General features: G+C 48.8%; 2 protein-coding genes and 1 pseudogene across 4 annotated transcripts in view; 2 read left to right on the top strand and 1 right to left on the bottom strand.

The window, feature by feature from the left end:
- The first annotated feature begins 1,266 nt into the window (after positions 1–1,266).
- RNF183 (ring finger protein 183) lies at positions 1,267–12,652 on the top strand. Of its 3 annotated transcripts, none has more exons than XM_065901519.1 (3): positions 1,267–1,545; positions 5,946–6,192; positions 7,882–12,652. In XM_065901519.1, exons 1-3 carry the CDS (start codon positions 1,420–1,422, stop codon positions 8,484–8,486), a joined length of 978 nt encoding a protein of 325 aa, XP_065757591.1. In that variant the 5' UTR covers positions 1,267–1,419; the 3' UTR covers positions 8,487–12,652. The 3 variants fall into 3 exon arrangements, with proteins under 3 accessions (XP_065757591.1, XP_065757593.1, XP_065757592.1); XM_065901520.1 differs by having other exon boundaries at positions 1,458–1,545; positions 5,858–6,192; XM_065901521.1 differs by lacking the exon at positions 5,946–6,192 and having other exon boundaries at positions 1,406–1,545.
- CDC26 (cell division cycle 26) overlaps positions 1,491–12,663 on the top strand; it is a 44,661-nt gene continuing 33,488 nt past the window's right edge. Inside the window, exon 1 of the mRNA XM_065901523.1 lies at positions 1,491–1,545. The gene's annotated coding sequence lies outside the window, so the exon portion shown is untranslated. The remainder of the gene's footprint in view (positions 1,546–12,663) is intronic.
- Positions 11,068–11,504, bottom strand: LOC136143856 (small ribosomal subunit protein eS19 pseudogene; annotated as a pseudogene).

Raw genomic sequence — 12,663 nt, 5'->3', positions numbered from 1 at the left:
TTGAAACTCAACATTCAAAAAATTAAGATCATGGCATCCGGTCCCATCACTTCATGGCAAATAGATGGGGAAACAGTGGAAACAGTGATAGACTTTATTTTCTTGGGCTCCAAAATCACTGCAGATGGTGACTGCAGCCATGAAATTCAAAGATGCTTGCTCCTTGGAAGAAAAGTTATGACCAATCTAGATAGCATATTAAAAAGTAGAAGCATTACTTTGCTAACATAGTTAAACCTATGGTTTTTCCAGTAGTCATGTGTGGATGTAAGAGTTGGACTGTAAACAAAGCTGAGTGCTGAGGAATTGATGCTTTTGAACTGTGGTGTTGGACAAGACTCTTGAGAGTCTCTTGGACAGCAAGGAGATCCAACCAGTCCATCCTAAAGGAAATCAGTCCTCAATATTCATTGGAAGGACTGATGCTGAAGCTGAAACTCCAATACTTTGGCCACCTGATGTGAAGAACTGACTCATTTGAAAAGGCCCTGATGCTGGGAAAGGTTGAAGGCGAGAAGGGAAGGGGATGACAGAGGATGAGATGGTTGGATGGCATCACCGACCCAATGGACATGAGTTTGAATAAACTCCGGGAGTTGGTGATGAACAGGGAGGTCTGGTGTGCTGCAGTCCGTGAGGTCGCAAAGAGTTGGAAATGACTTGGCAACTGAACAACAGCAACAGTTATAAGTGAGGTTGAATAATTACGTGTCTATTCCATTTGTATTTCTTTTTCGGTGATTTGCCTGATCATTCAAAATAGTTAACATTTACTGCATGTTACTGTGTACTAGGCACTGTGTTATGATCTCTATCCAAATTATCTCATTTAACCTGCAGATCAAATGGGTAAAATTATTGTGCTCATTTTCAGCTGAGGAAACCAATATTTAAGAAGTCAATTGTTCAAGTCTCCATCACCAGTAAGTAGAGTCCAGATTCTGATTGAGGACTTGACTCTGACCCAGAAATCTGGCCTGATTGAGAACACACGCTCTTCAGGCTTTGGTTTCAAAGACTCTCCCCCTGATCAATTTCCTTTTGCATCATTTGACTTTTCTTAATATTTTGCAAGAGCCGTTTGTAATTTGGCAGTAGGGCTCAGAGTAGGGGAGGATCTATCTGGGCCGAAGGGCAGAAGTGACTTCAAAGAAGCAGCCTGCCTGGCCTTCAGCTACCCCTAAGGTGGTGTGTTAGCCTAGGCGGAGCAGTCAGACATGATGGCAGCAGACCAAGCTGGTACAGAACACAGGTCTGCAAAGACGGCAACAGTGGACAGTGGACTTCAACCCCTTTAGAGAGAAAGCAAGAGTGACCCACAGGAGGAGGATGAAACCAGAGCTTTCAGGCTGTCCAAAGTCATCAGAGGGAAAGAAGAAAACATGAGGCGGAAAGCTGGCCAAGAGCTTCCTGAAGACCATGCAAATGAGGCCCGCCCACAACTGCCTGGAAACCGCTCGCCAGGAGAAGGCAGAGCCCAGAGGACACGCTGCAGGACCGCTCAGCCAAGGAGGAGGAGGAGGTGGAGGAGGCTCTGAGGAGCAGGTAAGGAGCCAGGGAGGGTCGTGGAGGGCAGGGTCACAGGGCCCTGCGTTCTGGAGAGGCAGCTCGTCCCTGGGGTGCACACCGGCCTGGGAGGCAGGGCTCCTGGGATCATCTTTCAAGTTCAACCATTCTTTAGCTGTGAAGCCTTGGGCAAGTCAATTTGCCTTTCTGAGTCTTGACATTCCCATCGATAAAATGAGTGTAAAAATGTCATGTTAACTACGCGTTGAGCATCTGCTGTGCTTTGCTGGGCACATAATAGCCATTATCCGTTCCTCATGGCAAGCTCATGAGGTGGGCTCATTAGCCTCTATCATAGAGGCAAACAAAGCTCAGAGACGTTAAGCCATTTGTCTAAGACCTCACAGCAAAGAAGTCTGGTTCTAAAACTACATACTTTCAACTCTTGATCCTGCCTTCTTCTGAGGGTGGTTTTACAGGATCAAATGGTCTATGCAAATGGAAAAAAACCTGTAAAAGGCAATTATACCATCAAGATGGGAGTCATTCCACTCAGATCCTGGCCAGAACTGATGCCCTTGGTAAACTGGGAAGTTCTATGAAAATGCTAGTTCTTCACCTCTTTCCTCTCTCCAAGTTGAAAGCACTGGGGTGATGCTACAGTCAACTATTTGGCTGAGTGAGCAGGTCACAGATGGAGGTGATGTTTTGAGTGGTATTGGGATATCCCAGTTTGAGAGTGAGTTCAAGCTGGATAAGTGGCCAGTCTCTCCTGTTTCCTGGAGACAGACTCTGAAACCACAGCCAACGCCTGAGGAGACCATGGCCAATAAGGGCCCAGGTGCTGATTCAACCATAATCATCCCTCCTCACAGCCCTTAACAGATTTAGCCATGGAACTTCAGAAAATGGAAGTCTGCCTTGTGGGGAGGGAAGTTCTTTAATGTAGTAATATAAGCTTAGCGCAGTAAAATTTGAATTTTCAGAGAGAATCAAAAACAAGCCAACAAACAAACTTCTACTCTTATCCACAGAGATAACCACTGTTGACAGTGTTTGTTTTTCCATGCGGTTTTCCATTGTACACATATATTGGAAAATTAGATTGTACTGTAATATGGTTTTACTGCTGGTTCTTTTCATTAATGACATGTCACGAACATATTTTCGTATCAATAGATGCTTTAGGACATTGTTTACAGGCTGCAGAACGTCTCTTTGTATGGATGGAGAGAACTTATTTAATCAGTGTCTACTATTGGATAATTAAGTAGTTTTCAATTTTTCACCATTAGAGCAACGCTCAGATCTTTGCACAGGACCTGGACTGTTTACACAGTATAAATTTCCAGCGGGGGCACTGTTGAATCAAGGTTACATGTATTTTAAGGTCTGCTTCTGACACACTCTGGAATTCAGGGCTTCTCAAAGCTCAATGCAGAAAACTTCATGGTTTCAAAGTCAGCCTTTTAAAATTTTATTTTCTTTTTGGTTGTAGTGGGTCTTTGTTGCTGTGGGGACTTTTCTCTTGTTGTGGCAATCAGGGGCTACTCTGTAGTTGTGGCGCATGGGCTTCTCATTGTGGTGGCTTTTCTTGTTGCAGAGCACTGGCTCTAGATAACAAGGGCTTCAGTAATTGTGGTACTTGGGCTCAGCAGTTTCAGCTCCCAGGCTCTAGAGCACAGGGTCAGTAGTCATGGCATGGTGGCTTAGTTACTCTGTGGCGTGTGCGATCTTCCTGGACCAGGGATTGAACCCATGTCCCCTGCATTGGCAGGAGGATTCTTTATCACCACCTGGGAAGCCCTCAGAGTCTGCCTTGAGCCTTCCTCTCTCTCAAATCTCTTTGCAGGGATAATTCAACCACCTCACAGACAGTCTTTCCCATGTGCCAGGTTCTGTCTAAGAACTTTACCCTCTGAGGCACCACCACTTTTAGCTTCCTTTTCAGAAGAAATGGAAGAACAGAGAAGTTAAGCAATTCAACTGAAATCACAGCCCTAGTAAGCAGTGGCTCAGAGATCAATAATAGCCTTGACAATCTGGTTCTAGAATCTCTGCTGTCCACTGCTTCTCAAAAAGTACGTCTGATGCCATCTCCAAAGATACCTTTTACCCATCCCTTTGATCTTCTCCACCATCGCCTCACCTGCATCAAATCCCACAATCCCAACATGGACCACTGCTAGAGCCCCTATCCGGTCCTTCATTTCCACTCGTCCCTTTCAGTCTGTCTTCTGCTCTGCAGCTGAAATGGTGTTTTTAAAACAGAAACAGGATCAGGAAGCCCTAGAATAAAAAACCCAGATGCTTTCCCCAGCCTCCAGGGGCAGTCTCTCTTAGGATTCTTCCTAAGCCACTTTCCAATCTAGACCCGCCCACTACACCTCAGTTACCCAGCCTCCTTTCACTTCCTCAAAGCTTCTTCTCACCTTAGAGTTCTGGCACAGGCTGTTCTCTTGAGCTGGAATGCTCCTACTCCACTCTATAGGGTTGGATTCTTCTCATATCCCCTCTCTGGTAATCTCATCTGAAGCAGCCAGTCCCCTAAGCTCACTTTCCTTTTCGTTTATAGCATTCGTTAAAATTGTGCGTTATTTATCGCCTGCCACTCACTCATTAAATGTTTCCTTCCCTTACTAGACTCTAAATGTCACGAGGTCAGAGACTACATCTATTTTGTTCCCTGTTATTTACTAAGTGTCTAGCACGGTGCCTGACCTGTGATGTTCGGTTCAGTTCAGTTCAGTAGCTCAGTCGTGTTGCTCTTTGCGACCCCATGAATCGCAGCACACCAGGCCCCCCTGTCCATCACCAATTCGAGGAGTTTACTCAAACTCATGTCCATTGCGACCTGTGATGAGCTCTCGTTAATTCAATGACTGCTCATCAGATGGATGAAAGATCCACAGGAGGAGGCATTCATTGGTCGGGATCTTTGGCCAACTATCCCAGCTTTGGCCAGAGCTAGTTCATCCTCCCCTGCATGCCTTCCTCTTCCCTACATGAGGCAGTGACAGAGGTCTAGAGTCTAGCAGGAAACCAGGAAGCCATGGTTGAGAATGTAAGCAGGTTTTGCTTCAGGTGCCATTTCAGTCAGGGTAGATGATGTCACGTGTGGGGCAGAAGGGAGACTCATGGTCCCCAAATCGCCCCTGCACGCTTCCTGGATTCCTACCACGAGAGGAATATTTATGTCCGCTAGAACTCCCCTAGTGAAATGCAAGCTCTCACTGTCCAGTCAGTAACACATATCCAGCAGGTGAACCGAATGGTGGCTTCTGCAGCATAGCAGTGGCCTAGAAGTCCCGAGGTCACCAGTGGGTGACCCTGGTGGTGGTTTAGTCACTATGTCGTGTCCGACTCTTTGCAACCCCATGGACTGTAGCCTGCCAGGCTCCTCTGTCCATGGGATTCTCCGGACAAGAATACTGGAGTGAGTTGCCATTTCCTTCTCCAGAGGGTCTTCCTGACCCAGGGATCGAACCTGGGTCTCCTGCATTGCAGGCAGATCTTTACCCACTTAGCTATGAGGGAAGCTCATGGGGGTGATACTTGGGGAGACTAAAGGACTCCCCAGGTGGTGACAGAGATAAAGAATCTGTCTGCCAATGCAGAAGACACAGGATACACGGGTCGGGAAGATCCCCTGGAGAAGGAAATGGCAATCCAGTCCAGTATTCTTGCCTGGGGAAAACCATGGATAGAGGAACCTGGCAGGCTACAGTCCATAGGGTTGGACATGACTGAGTGCGCGCGCACACACACACACACACACACACACACACACACACACACACACACACACACACACACACACACACACACACACACACACACATCAGCAAAGTGAGGGCTTAGGTTGGAGAAGAAGTTTTTAAACTCTTTTTTTCCCCCTCAGAAGCCTTTCAGCTTGTTCAAATGATTAATATGAGGGAAGCCCAGTGTCTCTGGCTGAAATACAGAAGTGGGGCTGGAGTGCTGCTCCTCCTCCATGACTCCCCTTTTGAACTGCCCAGGGTGGTGGGAAGGTCAAGTCTTGGACTCAACTCAGTGGTCAGTGCCTGCCGGCTGACCGTCTGTGTTCTAAGAACAAAGGAGGCAGCGAGGCCTGCATGTTCTGGGTGCAGCTCCTTGGGCCCATTAAGTGATCAGGAGGGCACTTGCTGAATCTGATATTGAGAGAATAGTCAGAGACTTTAGGCCGGGCAGCAAGTGAATTTCATAGCAATCGAAGGGCAGGGCTGGCAGCCCCTTTGTGTGAGAAGGAGGTTTCAGCCATTTTAGGAAAGAAAGGAGGGCCCAGGAGAGAGGAAGCCCAGAAGGCTCATTTACCCTCTCCACCATCTAGAAAAAGGAAACTGCCACTCCTGCCTTTCCAGGCCAGGGATCCAGGCCTGGAGGAGACGCCCACAGTCTCACAGATGCTTGGCTTCCAGGGCTGGTTGTTCGCCCCGCCCCAGGGGAAGGCTGGTCCCCCACCTCCCCACCTGCCGCTCCAGAGGCCGCAGCCTGGGCCACCTGGCAGCTGCAGGTGCTGCGTGTGCGCTGCCATGGAGACGGGCCCCGGGGCTGGTGGCGAGAAGGCAGTCTCCCAAGGCTTTGTGGATACTGGAGAGGAAAAGACTGGAGCCTCCGACCTTCCAGGGCAGTCTGCCTTACTGCCCAAGTGCCAGGGAAGCCCAGGTGGGTGCTTTGGGGGTTTCTAGGACAAACGGGTGGGGGAGGAGCCAGGGGAGATCAGATCTTGGTCTGGAAGGGCTGATCTGGGGAGCTGGGGAGGGAGGAGCCTGTCCATGATTTCAGGTCAAAGGGAAAAGCCTTCGCAGAGGTCCCTTTGCCAGGCCAGCATGGTGCCCTGAACAAAGACTGGGCCCATGGACTGCGGGGACTGGCCCTGCAGCCCAAGGGGATGAGAAAGGGAGGGCCTGGTATCTGCCCCCAGAGGAGGGGTAGACCAGGTATTGGCAAAGCCCATCTCTACCCTAGCCAGAGATGTGAGGTAGCAGGTAGGGAAATATTCATCCTCCAGGAAGATCCCCTGGAGGAGGGCATGGCAACCCACTCCAGTATTCTTGTCTGAAGAATCCCAAGGAGAGAGGAGCCTGGCAGGCCACTGTCCATGGGTTGCAAAGAATCGGACAGGACTGAAGTAACTTAGCTCACTTAACTCATGAGACACTGTCTGTGGTTCCCCTCCCTCTCCCTGGAGTCCAGGAAACCAAGGGCAATCCCATGCAGCACAGGGAGCATTTAAATCCGCTTTCATGGCTGGAGAGCTGTCTCCTCTAGCGTGAGCTCAATGATGTTGGGGTGACTCAGGCCTTCGCCCAGCAGAGGGAAAGCTGCCAGAGCACCAGGCTTAGGAACCTGGTGATCTGGAACAAATCTTTTTTTTTTTTTAATTAATTATTGGCATATAGTTGATTTACAATGTTGTGTAAGTTTCAAGTGTACAGCAAAGTGAGTCAGTTATACACATTCAGTTCAGTTCAGTTCAGTCGCTCAGTCGTGTCCAACTCTTTGCGACCCCATGAACTGCAGCACGCCAGGCCTCCCTGTCCATCCCCAACTCCCGGAGTTCACCCAAACTCATGTCCATCGAGTCGGTGATGCCATCCAACCATCTCATCCTCTGTCATCCCCTTCTCCTCCTGCCCTCAATCCCTCCCAGCATCAGGGTCTTTTCAAATGAGTAAGCTGCTCGCATCAGGTGGCCAATGTATTGGAGTTTCAGCTTCAACATCAGTCCTTCCAATGAACACCCAGGACTGATCTCCTTCAGGATGGACTGGTTGAATCTCCTTGCAGTCCAAGGGACTCTCAAGGGTCTTCTCCAACACCACAGTTCAAAAGCATCAATTCTTTAGCACTCAGCTTTCTTTACAGTCCAACTCTCACATCTATACATGACTACTGGAAAAACCATAGCCTTGACTAGACGGACCTTTGTTGACAAAGTAATGTCTCTGCTTTTTAACATGCTGTCTAGGTTGGTCATAACTTTCCATATATCCACTCTTTTTTACATTCTTTTCCCATATAGGTCATTACAGAGTACTGAGCAGAGTTCCTTGTGCTATAAGTAGGTCCTTATTAGTTCTTTATTTTATATATAGCCCTGTGTACATGTCAGTCCTGATCTCCCAGTGTATCCTTCCCCTGCCTACCCCCTGAGAACCACAAGTTTGTTTCTACATCTATTTCAGTTTTATAGATAAGTTCATTTCACTTCATCTTTTTGAATGTAAGTTTCCATTTTATCTGCGAAATAAATGTGGGTGATAACGCCTTTCCACAGCCCTCAGGACACAGCCGAGGGCCGAGCACGGGCACGGGAGCCTAACGGGTGTTCCCTTGCTCCTTTTCTGCCAGGACTCGGCCTGTCCGCGTCCCCAGGGTCTGGTCTGAGGATGGCGGAGCAGCCGGGCCGGGAGCCCGAGTGCCCTGTCTGCTGGAACCCCTTCAACAACACATTCCACACCCCCAAAGTGCTGGACTGCTGCCACTCCTTCTGCGTGGAGTGCCTGGCCCACATCAGCCTGGTGGCCCCGGCGCGGCGCCGCCTGCTGTGCCCGCTCTGTCGCCACCCCACCGTGCTGGCCTCCGGGCAGCCTGTCACCGACTTGCCCACGGACACCGCCCTGCTCGCCCTGCTGCGCCTGGAGCCCCACCACGTCATCCTGGAAGGCCGCCAGCTCTGCCTCAAGGACCAGCCCAAGAGCCGCTACTTCCTGCGCCAGCCCCGAGTCTACACGCTGGACCTGGGCCCTGAGCCTGGGCGCCAGGCCGGGCACCCCCAGGCCGCGGGCCGCAGCTCCAGGCCCGCCCCGGTCCCCAGCCACCACTCTCTGCGGGAGTGCTTCCGCAACCCGCACTTCCGCATCTTCGCCTACATGATGGCGGTCGTCCTCTGCGGCACCGTGTTGTTCATCTTCTCCATCTTTTGCACCAGACGATTCTTCTGGGGGCTGGGGTGAGCGGCTGTGCCAGACGCCCTTCCTGGCTGCTGCTGGGTATGCGGACTGCGGAGCGCCGCTTGGGGCTGGTCATCCTTCTAGTATTGTTCATTTTTACAATCCAGGGGTTGGCTAGGCCGTGCATCTGCTTCTAGCAACAGAGTCCTACTATGATGAGAACCTCAGAAGGCTAACGGACTGGGGACGATGTGAAGAGACCTCTGGGTGTGAACCAGGGGTCATGGAAGGGCAGAGAAGCAGACCTGTGATCACAGAGCCGGAAGCAAGTTGTGCCAAAAGGCTGGATGAGGGTACCCAGGAGCCTGTCCAGCCCAAATAGCAGGTTGCATTTCTTACTGGAGCTGCTTTGAACTCAGTTCACATTTTTTTGTTTGTTTTTTGAGTTGCTCTTTTTACTATTTGTTGCTAAAAAAAATCTGGGAGTGAACTTCAATGGGGAGCAAGCGTGTTTGTCTTCTCCTTTCAGTTTTCTCTTTGGCTGTCTTGCCACCAGTCCCAGTAAACATGGCCTGCATTCATTAATTTATTCACTTATCCAACATCCCATTGGCTGGTCCTCTGTCAGAACTAGGGGGAGAGAAAGGTGGGATTAACCATGAGTGGCAGAGTCCTTATCAGTAAGGAGGGCAGGTCCAGTCAGTTGCTTCTTGTTCATGATGACCTCTTGTTAGTATGTGGTTTATGGAGTGTTAAGAGTATAAAAGTTTAAAGGGAAAAGAAACCTGAGTCAGTGGATCAAAAGAAATCTGGGATTTGGAGGAAAAGATTTTTATTCCTCCTGGTAGGTGCAGGGTAGAGTTCTGATTCCCTTCCTTCAACCACTGTAATTATGGCCTTAAGAGGTAAGGCAGGGAGCATCCATTGTGGCACAGTGGATAAGAATCGCCTGCCAATGCAGGGGACACAGGTTTGATCTCTGGTCAGGGAAGATACCACATGCCAAGGAGCAGCTAAGCTGCAACTATGGAGGCTGCGTGCCTAGATCCCGCGCTGGGCGACAAGAGAAGCCACTGCAGTGAGATGCCCCCGTTCACTGAAACTAGAGAAAGGCCTTGCAAAGCAACGAAGACCCAGTGCAGGCAAAAATAAATAAAATTATGTTTAAACAAAAAGAAAAAGCAAGGCAGGGAATTCTCTGGCAGTCCAGTGGTTAGGATATCCCGAGTTCACTGCAAGGGAACTAAGGTTCCACATGCCATGAGGTGCAGCCAAAAAAAAAAAAAAAAGAGGTAAGGCAGAAACTCCAGATAGAGTAAAAGCCTTAGCTCCCATCCCAGGCAACACCGCCAGGGGATCCTGGTTTTTATTTTGTATGACAGCATCTAGGGACCAAGGAAAACTGGATAGAATTTGGATGCTGCTTGATTGCCAGTGGCCACTTCTGCAGTATCTAAAACCCTGACTTCTGTTCCCCCACTTTTAATACTACCTGGTGACTCAGGTCTCTGAAACGACCTCAAAGCAAATTAGAACACCATCACAAAACGATAACATTTTGTTTTGGGGGGGTGAATTTGTAGAATAAGCTTTCAGAGGACAGAAACTGAGTTGGTTTTATTTGCTCTATATAACATTTTGAGTTTAATGAAGGTAGCTTCTATAAATTCTTATGGGTCTTAATGTATAAGATATTCCCAAATTGCCAAGACATGCAGACTTCATGTTTAGCAACACCAAAGCCTTAAGCTCCACTGTGAAGGAAAAGTTCTCCATTACAAAATTCGAAAGCTGCCTTCATATCCTGCCAGGGGACTAGCATCTACCTCTCCATTTGCGCCATCAGGTAATTACACTAAAGCTGGGACTCCACACTTCTCCCCACTGACTTCATTTCTTTACACATTCTTGCTTCTTAACCTTGTGGCAGGTAAATTAGGCAATGAGCTCACGTTCTCAGAGCCATGACGAACAGAGAGGAGCCGGGGGAAGCTCAGGAAGCAACACCTGCCTCTGAACCAGGGACCACTGCTCCCGAGTTCAGGAGGTCTCACCCCCATTTCACAGATGAAACTGGGGCTCCCCAAGTTTAGCTACCTTGTTCAAGGTCACCCAGCTAGCATGTGGTGGAGGCCTTTCAGTCAAAACAGAACTTCTACCCTCGGAGTGGCTGATTCACCAAGCAAGACTCAGCTTTGAGTATTCTGGAATAGGGAAGGTTATACTTAACACTGCAGCATCTCCTGTTTTCATATTTAATATTGATGGTTCTAACATTGGGCAGTGCCATCCTTCTAGAGCGCATTTAGAAATCTTTGGTCCTCCAGTGCAGGCGTGAGTTTTGTTTCTGGCTGTTGGTACTCAGAGGTCAGGAATGCTAAGACACGCTGCAATGCTGAAGACATTCTACAGAACAAAGCATCATCTGACCCAAAATGCAAATAGTTTCCTGTTGAATAACACTGAAGGCTCCTTGTAGGTTCACAGGTACAAGTGATGAAATTAACTCCCTTGGCATGAAGTCAGAGTAACAGATGCAGTGATGTGGTATAAACGGTGGAACAGGCTTTTCCAGTAAGTGACCTGAGGTGACTTTTTTTTTTTTTAAGGAATGAGGCAATTTATTAACCCAGCATCATTTGCTCTAATGCTGCCCGTTGCCAGCTGCCACCTGTCTGGCGATTCTGTCCAGATCTCTCTTTTTCCTGAGATGTCAGTTTGCAGCCCCCGTCTTGGTCCTTTCCCACCATTTGCAGCCCCTGCAGGGCTTGGAGGACCCGATGGGCCACACTCTTGGAACCTCTGCTGAAGTGGCTGGGCATGAGGCCATTCCTCTGACGCTGCCCAGAGATCATGGTCGTGGGGCCAAGCCCAGCGCCCCTGGAGGTACAGCTTCTGTGCGGTGGAAGCAGCTCGCGTGCAGGATCAGTTCTCACTGTAGGGAGCGAGCGAGCTCTGTTTGGCCAGCTTGACAGTGTCCACCCATCGAGGGACTGTCAGCTTCCCGGACTTTCTGAGGAAGGTGGCCAGCCCTCTGACAGACTCCAGCTGGTTCATGTCTTTTCCAGTAACTCCAGGCATCACGCAGCCTCTGCGCTGCCAGCCAGGGCAAAGAAGGTGACTTCTAAAAATGGTTTGCTATTCAGTTGACCCAGAAACCCCCACAAAACCATGCAAATCAAGAGGTTCAAAACCTGCACATGTTCACTTTAAGAACACTTGTGAAATGGCCCAGGCCATTTAGGGTATGCACATCTGAAAAGCCACCAAGTATCTGAAGGATACCCCTTTACAGAATGTGTGCCAGGCAGTTCTGTCGTCACAATGGTAGAGTTTGTAGGTGCGCTCAGGCCGAACGGGGGCTGGATGCAGGATCAGTAGTCCAGAGGGCTGAGTTTTTACTGTACACGTTCAAAGATGCAGAGAGCAATGCTGAACTGAAGGGCTTAGATGCAGATGCTCTGGCCACCGAGCACATCCAGGTGAACAAAGCCCCCGAGAGGTGGGGCAGGATTTACAGAGCTCGTGGTGGGTCCACCCGATCCTCACTGACCCTGCCACACTGAAAAAAGGACAGAAAATCTCACTGAAAAAGGAGACTGTTCCTAAACCGGAAGAGGGGGTGGCACAGAAGAAAAACATACCCCAGAAGAAAATGAAGAAACAAAAACATAATGGTCTGGGAATAAATGCTGCCAAAAAATAAATGCAAGTAAAAAATAAACAAATCCAAGGTAGAGCGGTTAAAGAGTTCAGGCTTTGTACAGGGAACAGGCCATGCTGGCTGGACTGGTTTTTTTTTCCCGTCTGGTCAGTGTTGCCAACATATTCAAGTCCTATGAAACCTCTTATAAGGTCAGAGACCAGACTCTACCACTTACTAATTAGGTAATCTGGAGCAAGTTACTTCTTTGAACTGCAGTTTTGTTTGTAAAAAAGGCAACAATAATTAATTCGAGAGACTGTGAGGATTAAACAAGATGCCTGAGGGTTACCTGGCAGTATCTAGACAAAGTACCCTCTTAAGTGATAGCAGTAGTCTTTTCTCACCATTATCATGAAATGCCACACTTAGTGTATGCTCCTCAGCCAAAGGCTTTCTAACAATATTTCCAGTGAGGAAATGTATATTCCGCAAGACACTTCTTTTGCCAAAGGCTTAGATGAAATGTTTTCACTCAGTTGCTACTTCTAAATCACTTGGAACCCCCCCACCCCCCAAAAAAGAAGACAAGTTTGA

The sequence above is a fragment of the Muntiacus reevesi genome, chromosome 10 (genome assembly GCF_963930625.1).
Source record: "Muntiacus reevesi chromosome 10, mMunRee1.1, whole genome shotgun sequence".
In the NCBI taxonomy this organism is placed as follows: Eukaryota; Metazoa; Chordata; class Mammalia; order Artiodactyla; family Cervidae; genus Muntiacus; species Muntiacus reevesi.
This window is presented reverse-complemented; position numbering and strand designations above follow the sequence as displayed.